We start from the raw sequence: 15,795 nt of genomic DNA, 5'->3' as shown, positions 1-15,795 counted from the left end.
AGTATTTGGTGAGAGGCCACTTCTTGTTCATAGGTGGCCATCTTCTTACTATGTCATCACATGGCAGAAGGGTATAGAGCCCTCCAGATCTCTTTTATAATGACACTAATCTCATTAATAATGGTTCTACCAAACTCTCCCATCAGATACCATCACACTGAGGGTAGGATTTCAACACATCAACAACCAGTCTATAACATTCCACACCTGTCCCCTCCCCCAATTTATGTCTGTCTCACATACAAAATATATTCATTCCATGCTAATAACCACAAAAGTCTTAACTCATTCCAGTGTCAACTTTAAAGTATAATACCAAAGTCTCACCTAAATGAGATACAAGTGAGTTTCAAGGTAGAATTCACTCTGAGAAAAATTCCTCTCCTGCTGTGAACCTATGAAACAAAACCTTATGTACTTCCAAAATGCAATGACAGGACAAGTATAGAAGAGGCATTTTCATTCCAAAAGGAAGCAATAAGAAGAAACCTGACAAGTCTCAAGTGCCAAATCTAACAGGGCAGATGACTTTAAAACTTAAGGCTTGGGAATAACCCTCCTCAGAAAGATGCTCTGCCTCTACTCGGATAGGAGTCCCACCTTCTGGACACACAGGGACACCAATTCCAGCCCCATGGTTTTGGGTGGAAGCGCTCTTGTCCATTTAAAGCAAGACAATGGTCTCCCCTCTACCCTTTAGAAATTGAAGAGTCAGGCCCGATGATCTCTGAATTGCCTTCAAGTCACTCTTCCTTTCTCTTGAATAATAACACATGTTCACTGTTAGATATGTCATATGATCCTGTCCAGTAAAATCTAAGAAGTCCAACAGTTTTCCTCTGCTCTTTCTCACCTCTTTTTCCTCGGTTCAAACTGTCAGTTTTTCTGTTAGGATGACTGACTAAATTCATGGTTCATACTTTGTCAAAGGATTGCTTGGCCACATCCTTAGTGTTTTCTCCCAAACAGGTTGTCTTACTGTTTTTAATATGGTTAGACAGAGAATTTTCCAAATCTTCAAATTCTGGTTCTTTTTTCTTACGTCATTTCTCTGTTCTCAAATTTTACCATAAGCAATTGGGAGAATTAGGCTGCGTCTTCAACACTTAAAACTTTAACATGCAGGGATTTCCTTCAGCAGATACCTAATTTCATAGCTTGCAAGTTCTACCTTCCACAAAACAATCAAATATGAGCACAATGGAGGTATTTTTTTTTTTTTTTTGCCATTCTACAACAAAAATCTCTTTTCCTCCAATGTCTGACAGCACGTTCCTCATTTCCAACTGAAACCTCATCAGAATGGCCTTTTCAGTCCAGATTCCTACCAATTCCATCCTATTCAGGATGACTTAGGGAGACTCTTAAGAAGATTGAAGCATTCTCTGTCCTTTTCTTCTTTTCTTTCTGGGCCTTCATCAGAATCACCCTTAATAATCATAGTAATATAGCCTTTTTGTTGCCTGCACCTCAAAATTCTTACCAATCCCATCTATTATTAAGCTCCAAGGCTGTTTCTGCCTCTTTAGATATTTATTATAACAGTACTTCCTGTTATATTGTTATATTTATTGGCACAAATATTTTATTTATTTATTTATTTATTTATTTATTTATTTATTTATTTATTTATTTATTTATGTGTGTGTGTGCATGTCCATAGTAGAACACCATAAACTGAGTGATCTGAAAAGAAAAAAAAAGATTTAGTTCTCACAGTTTTGTAGGTTGTAAGTCTGTTATCAAAGCTCTAGCAGACTTGCTGTCTGAAAGTACTGTCTTCCTTATTCATGTATGTCCATCTTTTTGCTGTGTCCCCACTGTGTAGAGGTGAAGTAGATCTCCAAAAGTATCTTTTAAGGTCACTGCTGTAATTGATATCAGATTTGTCCCCCAAAAGCTCATATGTAGAAGTCTTAGTCCCCAGTGCAGCAGCATTCTGAGAGGTAGGGCTTTTGGAAGGTGATCACATCATGAGGGATCTGACCTCATCAGGGTTTCAATTTTTTGGTGAGTTCATAATTTAATGGGCTACTGTGAGGTAGTGAAAATGTAGATGGTAAAGGCTAGTTAGAGGAGGTATGTCATTAGGGGTGTGCCCTTAAAGGCTCTTTTGTTCTTGGCCTCCTCTTAGCTCTCATTGCTTCCTAGCCAACATGGCCATGATGTTCTGCCTTGTCACAAGCCCATGGTAATGAGCCCAAGTGACCACAGACTGAAACCTCTGAATCTTTTAGACAAGATCTTTTGTTTCTCTCAGTGATTTTTGTCATAGTGTTGGAAAACTGACAAACTAAGGCACTGATATCATTCATGAGGGCTCAGCTACATGACCTAATCAACTTCTCCAAAAGTTCCACTTTTAGAGGTCATCACGTTGGAAGTTATGATTTCAATGTATGAATTTGGAAAAGATGCAAATAATTCACACTATGCAAATACTACTGCACATTTGATGCTGCTCAATTCCTACTTGTCCTATGAATTGATAAGTAAGAAACATAATTCAATTACCTATGAAGAAGTATACTTAAAAGAAGTTAATCTCATTCAGTAATAAGGTTTTTATTTTAAAACAATGAGATTATAGCACATTATTTCTCAGATAAAAATTATCTCTATTTTTTTACATTACAGTAGCAAAACACGAATTTTGTAACAAAATCAACACTACAGAATTTACATAGAAAATGAGAGGCCTAAAGCTGTATACTGTTAAAACTTATTTCATACTATTTTGAAGAATTGTGATTATACATAACCATAAATCAGAAAATTTTACTTAACCTTTCAAATTTCTAAAACTACTGTTTCTCAATCACTTTTCCAGAAGCCCAGAAATGTTGTTTTCTGAAAGAATGTTTAATACCTGACCCAATCATTTCTCTTTCGAATATATTTGAAAATAAGAATTTTCAAGATCCATTCTAGTTTCAGAACATTATTTTACTGAGAATAAAGCCAATTTCTGGTGTATAAAAAAACAAACGACCATAATTAACATGGTAAATCAAGTAAAACTCACATGAGTTTTGTAGATTTTTGAAATAATAGACAAAGGATATTTCCTCAGCAGGAATAACTGCTCTCTATGTATTGATTTGCTGTAATAATTGTCTGGAGAGAAAAGATATAATAGATATAACAATATAATATATATATGACAATATAATAGAAGGTCATCCAGTTATTAAAAAACTGGGGAAGATGGTTTTCCTCAACTCTGCTCTGTGAAGCTATGTGTCATCAGAATCTCATGACTCAGTCTTTTAATTCACCCTAAAATAGAACCACACTCTGGAACACCAAGGAAAAAATTTAGTCTCCTTGGTATTTTCTGAATTATATTTGGAGATGAATTATGTCTCTTAGGGTCTGCCACGTTCAGGGACAAATCTCGAGGGCTTTTCCTGTACCAATAGTTTGGGGACACACCTTTGTCCAAACCTAAGCTAATTTATTTTCAGAAGCCATTAAAGTGTTTTGATTTTAAACCTCATTGACATGTCCCTTCATGTGCAACTTCACTTTATCTACAGAGAAATGATGACTCTCCATATTTTCTTACTATTGACATTCCAAAACGGTACAGCCACATACAGCCTTCATATGCTAGACAAAAGCCTACTATTAGTAGAGCATCTAAATTCATGTTTGTGTGAGTTATATGAGGAGGAGAGTTTGGTCAATAAATAGCCTTAATACCAAATATTAAGTCTTTTACTAACCCAGTGACTCTCAAAACGTGATCCCAAGATGAGCAGCATCAGCATCATTTAGTTACTTGTTAGAAATTTATATATTTGTTTATCCCCACTGACTTAGAACCTCTGCAGGTGGAGGCACAGCCCCTGCATTTACCTCCTCCTGTGTGGTTCTGATGTATACTCAAGTTTGAAAAGCACAGCTCTAAAAACCTTCTTTGTTTTATGCATGGGGCAACAATGTCCCCCAGTGGCCAAAAACATGTATATTATTTTTTTTGAAGTAAATATTTTCATACATTGTATTTAAGATGATTTCCAAATACTGTCTTAAAATTCCAAATATTGTTTTAAAATTTATGTGTGCAAGAAATTTTTACTTCTTTTCCTTCTTTTTAATTTAATTAAATCCAAAACTGACTGAACATCATTCCTATGGATTGGCAGGAAACTATTTTATTAATTTATTTTGTAATATGATGTTTTGTTGTGTTTCTCAGCTGGTCTTGAACTTCTGGGCACAAGTGATCCTCCAGCCTCAGCTTCCCAACTATCTGGAACTACAGATATACATCACACCTAGCTCAGGAAACTAATTCTTATTCTTATGACACTCTTTTCTCCTAACTTAATAGGAATCCAAAAGATGTATATGATGTTAAGATATGGGAGAATTAAAACTTGCACATATTTAGTAGGTACAGTGTAATATTTCAGTATAAGTTTTTTTTTAATTTTTTATTGATTATTTAAAGCATTACATAGCTCATGATATATCATCTTTCATACATTAGACTCAAATTGTGTTTTGAACTCCCATTTTCACCCCAAATATAGATTGCAGAATCACATCTGTTACATATTCACATTTTTACATAATGCCATATTAGTGTCTGTTGTATTCTGCTACCTTTCCTATCCCCTACTATCCCCCCTCCCCTCCCCTCCCCTCCCATCTTCCCTCTCTATCTCCCCTGCTGTTGTTCAATTCTCTCCCTTTTTTTTCCCTCCCCCTTGCCCCTCATAGCCTCTTATAATTTTATGTATCCTTGAAGGTCTCCTACCATTTCCATATGCTTTCCCTTCTCTCTCCGTTTCTCTCCCCCCATTCGTCTTTGTTTACTGTAGTCTTTTCCACATGCTCTTCCTTCCTGTTCTGTTCTTAGTTGTTCTCTTTATATCAAAGCAGACATTTGGCATTTGTTTTTTAGGGCTTGGCTAGCTTCACTTAGCATAATCTGCTCTAATGCCATCCATTTCCCTGCAAATTCTATGATTTTGTCATTTCTTAGTGCTGCATAATATTCCATTGTGTATAGATGCCACATTTTTTTTATCCATTCATCTATTGAAGGGCATCTAGGTTGGTTCCACAGTCTAGCTATTGTGAATTGTGCCGCTATAATCATTGATGCAGCCGTATCCCTATAGTGCGCTCTTTTAAGGTCCTCAGGGAATAGTCCGAGAAGTGCAATAGCTGGGTCAAATGGTGGTTCCATTCCCAGCTTTCCCAGGAATCTCCATACTGCTTTCCAAATTGGCCTCACCATTTTGCAGCCCCACCAGCAGTGTACAAGTGTACCTTTTTCCCCACATCCCCGCCAACACTTGTTGTTGTTTGACTTCATAATGGCTGCCAATCTTACTGGAGTGAGATGGTATCTTAGGGTGGTTTTGATTTGCATTTCTCTGATTGCTAGAGATGGTGAGCATTTTTTCATGAACTTGTTGATTGATTGTATGTCCTCCTCTGAGAAGTGTCTGTTGAGGTCCTTGGCCCATTTGTTAATTGGGTTATTTGTTATCTTATTGTTTAATTTTTTGAGTTCTTTATACATTCTGGATATTAGGGCTCTATCGGAGGTGTGGGGGGTAAAGATTTGTTCCCAGGATGTAGGCTCTCTATTTACCTCTTTTATGTTTCTCTTGCTGAGAAAAAACTTTTTAGTTTAAGTAAGTCCCATTTGTTTATTCTGGTTGTTAACTCTTGGGCTATGGGTGTCCTATTAAGGAATTTGGAGCCCGACCCCACAATTTGTAGATCGTAGCCAACTTTTTCTTCTATCAGACGCAGTGTCTCTGATTTGATATCTAGCTCCCTGATCCATTTTGAGTTAATTTTTGTGGATGGCGAGAGAAAGGGATTCAATTTCATTTTGTTGCATATGGATTTCCAATTTTCCCAGCACCATTTGTTGAAGATGCTATCCTTCCTCCATTGCATGCTTTTAGCCCCTTTATCAAATATAAGATAGTTGTAACTTTGTGGATTAGTCTCTGTGTCTTCTATTCTGTACCATTGGTCCACCCGCCTGTTTTGGTACCAGTACCATGCTGTTTTTGTTACTATTGCTTTGTAGTACAGTTTGACCTCTGGTATCGCTATACCTCTAGATTCACACTTCCTGCTTAGAATTGCTTTTGCTATTCTGGGTCTTTTGTTTTTCCATATGAATTTCATGATTGCTTTGTCTATTTCTACAAGAAATGCCGTTGGTATTTTGATTGGCATCGCATTAAACCTATAGAGAACTTTGGGTAATATCGCCATTTTGATGATGTTAGTTCTGCCTATCCATGAACAGGGTACATTTTTCCATCTTCTGAGATCTTCTTCTATCTCTCTCTTTAGGGTTCTGTAGTTTTCATTGTATAAATCTTTCACCTCTTTTGTTAGGTTGATACCCAAGTATCTTATTTTCTTTGAGGATATTGTGAATGGAGTGGTTTTCCTTATTTCCATTTCAGAAGTTTTGTTGCTGATATATAGGAATGCCTTTGATTTATGTGTGTTGATTTTATAACCTGCCACTTTGCTGAATTCATTTATTAACTCTAGCAGCTTCTTTGTAGACTCTTTTGGGTCTGTTAAGTATATTATCATGTCATCCGCAAATAGCGATAGTTTAATTTCTTTTTTCCTATTTTTATGCCTTTAATTTCTTTTGTCTGTCTAATTGCTCTGGCTAGTACTTCGAGAACTAAATTGAATAGAAGTGGTGATAGAGGGCATCCCTGTCTTGTTCCAGATTTTAGAGGGAATGCCTTCAATTTTTCTCCATTCAGAATGATGCTAGCCTGAGGCTTAGCATAGATAGCTTTTACAATGTTGAGGTAAGTTCCTGTTATCCCTAGTTTTTCTAGTGTTTTGAACATAAAGGGATGCTGTACTTTGTCAAATGCTTTTTCTGCATCCATCGAGATGATCATGTGGTTCTTGTCTTTAAGTCTATTGATGTGGTGGATAGCATTTATTGATTTCCGTATATTGAACCATCCTTGCATCCCAGGAATGAATCCTACTTGATCATGGTGCACAAGTTTTCTGATATGTTTTTGTATTCGATTCGCCAGAATTTTATTGAGAATTTTTGCATCCAAGTTCATTAGAGATATTGGTCTGTAGTTTTCTTTCTTTGAAGTATCTTTGTCTGGTTTTGGGATCAAAGTGATGTTGGCCTCATAGAATGAATTTGGAAGAGCTCCTTCTTTTTCTATTTCTTGAAATAGCTTGAAAAGTATTGGTATTAATTCTTCTTTGAAGGTTTTGTAGAACTCCGCTGTATACCCATCTGGTCCAGGGCTTTTCTTAGTTGGTAGTCTTTTGATGGCTTCTTCTATTTCTTCTTTTGTTATTGGTCTGTTTAAATTGTGTGCGTCTTCCTGTCTCAATCTGGGCAATTCATATGCCTTAAGAAATTTATCGATATCTTCGTTATCTTCTATTTTATTGGAATATAGGGTTTCAAAATACTTTCTAATTATCTTCTGTATTTCTGTAGTGTCTGTTGTGATATTGCCTTTTTCATCCCGTATGTTAGTAATTTGAGTTCTCTCTCTTCTTCTTTTTGTTAGCGTGGCTAAGGGCTTGTCTATCTTATTTATTTTTTCAAAGAACCAACTTTTAGTTTTATCTGTTTTTTCAATGGTTTCTTTTGTTTCAATTTCATTGATTTCTGCTCTAATTTTAATTATTTCTTGTCTTCTACTACATTTGCTGTTGTTTTGCTCTTCCTTTTCTAGATTTTTGAGGTGTTGTGTGAGTTCATTTATTTGTTGGTTTTTTCTTTTTTTGAGGTAAGAACTCCAAGAAATGAATTTCCCTCTTAAAACTGCTTTCATTGTGTCCCATAAATTCCGGTATGTTGTGTCTGTGTTATCATTTGACTCTAAGAATTTTTTCATCTCCTCCTTTATGTCTTCTATAACCCATTGATCATTCAATAACATATTGTTCATTTTCCATGTGATGTAGGATTTTTCCTTCCTTCTTTTATCATTGATTTCCAATTTCATTCCATTATGGTCAGATATGGTGCATGGTATTATCTCCACGCCTTTATATTTACTAAGAGTTGTCTTATGGCATAATATATGGTCTATCTTTGAGTAGGATCCATGTGCTGCTGAGAAGAACGTGTATCCACTTGATGATGGTTGATATATTCTATATATGTCGGTTAAGTCTAGATTATTGATTGTCAGTATAAGTTTATAAGGTGTACTGATCAAATCACCTCCTTATCATTACTTTGTGTTTGGAGACTTTGAGAACCTCTTTCTAATGAACTATTAATAAAATATATAATAGGTTATTGTGGTGGCCACACCACTCTGTTTCAGAACACTAGAATTTATTACATCTATCCAATAGTGCTTTGGTACTTATTCAACCTCAATCTATCACCTTCCCAGACTTCCTGACCTCTACTAATCACAATTCTCCATTCTAATGGATTTAGTGTTACATGTAGTAACAACTTATGAAAAACTGTGAAACAAGTTTTAGCAGTATTTATCTTTAGACTTCTCATTTTCTCTATCTTGGACTGTCAGTACAAAACTATGAGCTAAATAAAACCTCATTTCTATAAAGAAATAACTTCAAGTAGGATGCTATAGCAAAAGAAAATGGACTAATACACTTGCATGACTGATTATTTAAAAATTTCATTTAAGTTTAATGCTACTTTAAACATTTTGAATAGTCTCATATGGCTAGTAGCCATCTTCCTGAGCAGCACAGTTCTTAAAACTTTGATTTTACCTTGATACAAAAACACTAAGGTTATAGCTATGTACTAAAAATAGGGAGACTAGAAAAATATGGAGAGCCACACAAAAACAGCCTTTCAAAAATGTTCTCTGGTGATGAGTATATAGGGGGTTCATTATACTCTTTAACTTTTCCATGTGAGTTTTAGTTCTCAAAATTAAAATTGAAGAAAAACATACTGCCAGAAATTACAACCAAGTTATAAGGGGATTCATGAACAAGGATCTCCCACGGAGTCTGTTCAGCCAATTTAGATAAGTGGAAAGGCTGATGAGAAGGACTCGCACATGAGAAATCAGGAGTTAAACATAAAAAGAGACAGCCTAGACATTTTGGAGTGAAAAAAAAAATCTTAGCTGTCAGGAGGAAACACTGCCTCTGCCTTCAGGCATAACTCTAGATGGGAAAGATTCTCTTCCAAAGGGAGATGGAGTCAGGCCCAGAACTAAATAGAGAGAATGATGCATGCATCAGTGTCAAGTGATCATTTGATGAGCTCCTGGCCTAATTTCTTATAGGAAATGCAAACTGGCAGAACTAGAGGGATTTGGGGCAAGCAAGTTGAACCAAGCTACAAAGAGGCATGAAGGAAGGCAGAATATGCCTCTCTGTAATATGCCACTTTGGCATAAGAATAATTTTGAGTTAAAAACTTAAAAAACAGCAGAGGTAAGAAGAGCATTCCAATCTCTTCTTTTATTCCTGAAAACAGAAGATAAAAACTCTTATGTGGGAGATGTCCTTTCTGAACTGACAGAAAAAAAAAAAAAAAAAAAAAAAAAACCTTATTTTCCTCGTAAGCAGTAACAAACAGACCTAAAATAACTTTTATCTTCCTTTAGCCTCCCCACAGTTTGTTTTCTTTGAGTTTCTTTTACTTTTGCCTACACCAGAAACATCTAATTTTACTGTTTTCTTTTAATTTGAATATATGATGAGATAATATAGAGAGAGGTAGATCATTATAAAAATTGGGGATAAGGATACCAAACACAGAAATACATGATTGAAAAGACATATCACTTTAAAGTACAAAAAAAAAAGGGGGGGGAGGGGAAAGAAAAGAAAAAGAAAGGATACATCATTGCTATACAATTTGCTAAATGCTTATGGGATCAACACTGTGCTATGTTTGGAGTAGCTAGGAGTACAAGTATTATAGCCAACAGTTTTTCAACACTTCCCCTACACCTAATGCCACTCTGTGCTTTAACTATTATTCATTTAAGCTGGGAATGGTGGCCTAGGCTGGTGATCCTAACTACTCAGGAGGCTGAGGAGGGAGGATCACTTCAGCCCATGAATTCCAAACCAGACAGAGCCACACAGTGGGATGTCATCTCAAACAAACAAAAAAAGTTAACATTTGATATTCTTAACAATCTTACAAGGTAATAGCCTTACTTTACAGTTGAAGCTTAGAAAGTTTAGGTAACGTTTCCAAGTGAATGGCTAGTGAATGGTGGTATTAAGGTACTAATGCTGATGACCTGTCTCCAGTGACCACCATACCATACTTCCTGACTTTCAGGTGGGTGCTCATCATCCAGTTGATAAGAGTAGACAAACAATACACCATATCCACAGTATACGGGATAGATAAGTACAGCAGTTTGCTTTCATATGTGTGGTGTTTGGGATTGAAGCAAGGGCTTATGCATGTCAGGGAAGGACTCTACCCCCTGGCTACATCCTGAGCCCCACTGTAAATCTTATACAGCACTATGAACTTCATGGAAATCATGGCTTATATTATGTCTTTTATGCATCAAGAACTTGTTATGCCTGCTAGGCATTTCATTTCTTTAGTTAAGAAGGAAAATGAAGCTCAGGAAAATTAGTTCCCTAAGTCACAAAAGTGAACAGCATACAGGAGGTTCACCCCAGGTCTGGGAGCCCATATTCTTGCCACTACCACATGCTCTCTTTCATATCCATCCAATTATGGTGATCCCTAGAGGCTTCAAAGAGAACTAGATCTGAGATGAAAGAGTAGGTTTTGCCAGGTGAAGAAAGAATTTGGATCACAGTAAGGGAAAACATTCCCAAAAGAAGAATAGCTGTCCCATTGGTCTGGAATAAAGGTTCCTTGAAGGGAACAGAAGGCATAAACATTAATATGACAATCAGATGAGGCATCTTGGATGTCAGTTCGTAGCCAAACAAAAGGACCAATAAAATATATGTGCTAAGGAATATACTGACTTTTCAGAGAAAACAGAATTTTCTACAGTTGTCTTACATGAGACCTTATCAAGGAACACCATTACTGTGAGTGCCAAAAAGTAGGTTTAATCCAACCAATACTCACGAAGTTCCAGGCATGGTGTTTTATGCTAAATGATTTAACCTTAGAATGAAATTCAGTGGAAGAAATTTTACAAGGTATCTGGATGCAGTCTTCCAGTAGTCTGACTCAGCCCAATTTAAGAATTGAGAGATTTCAGAAAAGTAGGTTGATCATCTATTTCTTTAACCGTGATCATTAGACAGTTTCTTCCAGATGAACTATTCCCATGGAACCAAAAGTTTACAGTTCACAATTACTCACTTTGTTGAGCATGTTGACTTGTGGCATTCTCTGCTGCATACACAATGCAGATTAACCCAGTTTTGAAAATCAGACCAGTAGTTATTACCAGCTGTCTATCATGATAAATGTCTAGCTGGACTATGAATATTGAAAAACAAGTCTCATGAAAATCATATGTGCCCCACTGGATGGAATGTACTTTAAAGGAAAACAAACAAACAAAAAATATTGCTTTGCTTTAAAGCCTGGGTAATATCTACCCTTTCTCTAAAGACTGACGTTACATAACCTACTGGCAGAAAATACAGTTAATGTTCATAGATTCCCGCGTTAGTGTTCTGTCACTGTGACAAACACCTGACATAAACGACTTAGAAGGAAGTTAGGTAGGCTCAGTTTCAGAAGTTGCAGTCCATGTCAGTTGGCCTTATATTTAGGGGGTGTGGCAGCACATGATACCATGGTGGGAACATGGTAGAAGAGGCCTGCTCACTTATTGGTGGCCAGGAAGCAAAGAAAGAAAGAAGAAGGAGACAGGGTCCCAACATTCTCTTCAAGGGCATTTCCCAATGACCTAACTTCTTTCCACTAGGCCCCAACTTCTAAGGGTTCTACCACATGCTGGTTACCCAAGTCTCCAACACATGATCCTTTGGGGGCATTCTAGAACCAAACTACAGCAACTCCTTAAAGAACTTAAAAATCTCAAAAAGGTAATTACTACCATTACTACTAAAGTAAGATAATTATCACGATGCTAGAAATTTGGAACTCACGAAAATGATTCTACCAAGATTACCTAAATTTCAAACCTTATGCACAATTTTTAAAGTCTCTTCAAGCAGACACAGAAAATCTCTTATCTCATTATATTTCAATTTAACTCTTGAAGGAATTTACGAGTAGCTGACAATTTGCATAGGGATTAATTTTATCCTCAGTTTAAAATCAGCAGTATCAACACACACACACACACACACACGTTTACCTCATTTATCCCTATCATTATCAGAGCTAGTAAAAACGTGCCAATTTAATATGCATTCTAAATTTGAGAAACACAGGAGTGCAACAATGCCTGCAAAGATGTAAAGCGGACCAAAGAAGCTCATCACATTTCTGTCAGGAATTTGCGATTGCTCTGCGCCACCTTGTGGCCACCGTGCAACCACTACACGTGAAAGTTGACCGTGTTGTCCTGCGCTGGTCAAGCCTGCAACAACCGCATTGCGGAAATCGGCTTCCGCGTAAATGTTCAGAAAAATGGAGTCCTTTGTTGTCAATGATGGGAAACAGACTAGTCCCTCTTTCTGCTTCCTCCATCATTTTCCTATTCCTTAATTCCATATCCTCAGCCCGTTTACCCGCGCTCCTCCCCCCGGCCATTCCCAGTTCGACTTCCTTTTCCAGCCCCACCACAGAGTCGCGCTCCTTTTCCTAATCCGGGCCTTCCCGGGTCGCCCTCACAGCCCTCCCTCTGGGTCCCCTTTCACGTCGCTCCGCGCCCCCCGCAATCCCTGCCATAAGGACCGCCCCCTCCCGCTCGTAGCCAATGGCGGAGCGGCCCCGCCCCGACTCGCCCCGCCCCTCCGCCGCGTCCGGAGTGCGAGCCTGCTGGGGCCTGGGCGGCCCGGACTGAGCCCCTAGCCCTTTGGCGAGGCTGAGGGGAACGCACCCTTTGCGTTCGAACTCTCGGCATAGGGGGAGCCATGGACTCGCAGGGGCTGAAGGTGAGCGGAAGGACGGGGGTTGCATTGCCGGATGGCGATGGAGTGGGGGCGTGGACAGCGCTAGGTGGGCTCGGCAAGGCGGTCAGTACCTGCTGTGCCGCTGCTGCCTGGTTGGTAGGTGCCCCAGCCCGTAGGCCTGTAGCCTACGCTACCTGGTGGTCCTGGGGGACCCCGCTTGGGATGCTGAGGTCGGGCCAGCACCCCCCTTCCCCGCCCCCCCGCGCGCGCTGCTTCTGGCAAGTCTTTGGTGTTCTAGTCCCCACCCTGTTCTTAGTGCTTACTTTTACTTGTATATCATATTTGCTAGGAAAGTGTGGGTAGCATTTGACCTGCGCCTCCAGGTGCGGTTAAGAACTTAGAGCAAACTAGTGTCTGGTCACCCACTGGATAGTAAAAGGAGCACGGAAAGTGTACATGAAATCAATGAAAGACATGAAGCTTAAACACTGGAAGGAGTTTTTATTTTAGATTGGTGGTTTTTCTATTAATCACCTATTCATTCACTTGGCATATATTTAATGACGGCCAGCTTCAGAAATGATATAAAGCAGAGATGAGATTTGAAAATTTGAAATTTCCTTTTTGGATGATGAGCTTCTCTATGCATTTGCTCACTCAGTCACTTGTTCAGATAGTATTTATGGACTTGTCTCTGTATGTTCCTTAGAAGTTGGAGCTGGCCACGAGCAGCACACATTCATAGATTGTGCATTCACAGATTTTATAGTCTAATGCTCCAGGAAAGCCTTAGGTCATTTAACATTATTTATTGAATGCATCCTACTGGTCTGGCAGTATTCTCAGCATGAAGATATTACAGTAAAACTAAGAAAACTTTGAATCTTGGACCTTTCATTTGCGTAGGAGGAATAAAACTATAAGCAGGGTCTCTGTCATGTGTACATTGTAGCTAGAAAGCAGCCATAGATAATACTTAAATGAATAAGCATGGCTTTATTCCAATAAAATTTTATGGACCCTGAAATTTTACTTTATGAAATATATTTCTTTCAATCATTTTAAAACTGAAAAACATTCTTAGCTCACTGGTCATATAAAAACAGGCAGCAAGCCATACATGGTCCAATTGTAGTATGCAACCTATGCTATAATATGAAGTGGCTTTTAGCCCTCTCCATCACCACTCCCATCCCACTTACTGTTGATGACTTCTCATCTGTGTTATTGCTGTTCCTCTGCCTTGCTAACTCCTGTACTTTCCCAGGAATCATGAAAGGTAAATAGGAAGGATGTTCTGTATGTGGAGCAGGAGAGATGGATTTGTGCTTAAAGAGTCAGCTCTAAATCCTGTCCAGGAATCTTTCTCTAAATTTTACTCTTACATCCTCCCCTCACTACACCTGCAGTTATAAAAGCTGTTTAAAAGTTATCCTGCCTTCCCAAAGCTCCTTTCTTGTACTAATACACTGTATTTTAGTTAGTCTTTACATTACAGTCTCATCTGAGAACTAAGCTTTTGGACGGAGCCAGGGAATATGTCTTATTCTTTTTATATTCTCCATACCTAGCCCAGTGCCTGGCAATAGTAGGCAGTTAGTAAGTGTTTGATGAACTAAACCACCTGATCTGAACCATAGCAGTGGCAATAAGAATGGAAAATGGTGGATGGACTAGAGAAAGAATTTAATGACTGATAAAATTAGGGAGACTGGGTAAATGGGAAGGTATGATCATGACTCACAGTTGCTGATTTAAGTGGCAGGTAAAATGAAAATTATATGAGAGGTCTTGGGTGAACACATCATTTTTTATTTCATCAATATATAGAGTTTGGAGGAACTTATTCTTTATTTCAAAATAGGACTTTTACATTATGAAAAAATTAATAAATTCTCATAGTTACCTGTAAATGTGCTATACTAACAGCATTTTGCCAATGAGCAAACAGAGATGCTATAAAATAGACCAAAGATTTGAAACCAGGTCTTTCCACCTTTAAATCCATGTCCTTTTCATGACACTATGTTGCTGCCTTTCAGGAATGTTATAGGTGCTGAACAATACTAAATCCTGGACAAAAGTGAAGTACTATGATTTTGAAAGTGTCCTCAACTGTGGTGAGCTAAGAAGTCATGTAGGGCAATGAGACACTGGTAAACATGTTGTGAGAGTCTGGGGGATGGAGCATGGGTTATACTTTACAGATCCATGGCTATGAAGGAGAGTAGAGATCAGAAGCCATAGGAGGGAGGAAGCAGAGTAAAAGTCAACATAGAACACTTGCTGAACCATGCTCTGGAAAAGGATATGGATGTGGCTGTCCAGAAACAAGGCAATGGAACAGAGCTATTTAGATATCCTTATGTTTTAATCCATAAAACATAAAACCAGTGCTTCATCCATACTTCTCACTCCCGCTGAACCTGCTGTAGAGTCAGGGTTAGTTATGGGATGGCCCCATTTGGTTTATGAAGGCAAAACATACATCAGAGTGATGGTAAAAGTGTGGCTTCCTTCCTCAATTACATCAACAGCCAAGCCTTAATATATGATCCTAAGAAAAACAGTGTAAAATAGAGCCACACTTAATCAGAACTTAGTTCTTGAAAGTAGTTTTTTATTTTGTAAATCAAAATACACGATTTTGAGAAAAGCTTAGTCATTTCCATTGAAGAACAGTTTGGTTCATTTATTCCTACTGATGATTATTATTGTAGAACTCATATAAAAACAAGGTAATATCCAACAATAACTGTTGTTTGGAATTCTATACTAATAATAGATTTTTAAAAAATATTTATTTTTTAGTTG

The 15,795-nt window shown here is 37.9% G+C and overlaps 1 protein-coding gene across 2 annotated transcripts in view; it reads left to right on the top strand.

Moving 5' to 3' along the window:
* The first annotated feature begins 12,886 nt into the window (after nt 1-12,886).
* Nucleotides 12,887-15,795, top strand: part of TTC21B (tetratricopeptide repeat domain 21B) — a 68,214-nt gene continuing 65,305 nt past the window's right edge. For both annotated transcript variants that reach the window (XM_081260429.1, XM_081260428.1), the window contains exon 1: nt 12,887-13,023. In XM_081260429.1, the coding sequence (XP_081116555.1) occupies nt 13,003-13,023 (21 nt within the window). In that variant the 5' untranslated portion in view covers nt 12,887-13,002. The remainder of the gene's footprint in view (nt 13,024-15,795) is intronic.

This window comes from Spermophilus citellus (genome assembly GCF_964194105.1).
Source record: "Spermophilus citellus genome assembly, chromosome: 11".
NCBI classification, from domain to species: domain Eukaryota; kingdom Metazoa; phylum Chordata; class Mammalia; order Rodentia; family Sciuridae; genus Spermophilus; species Spermophilus citellus.
This window is presented reverse-complemented; position numbering and strand designations above follow the sequence as displayed.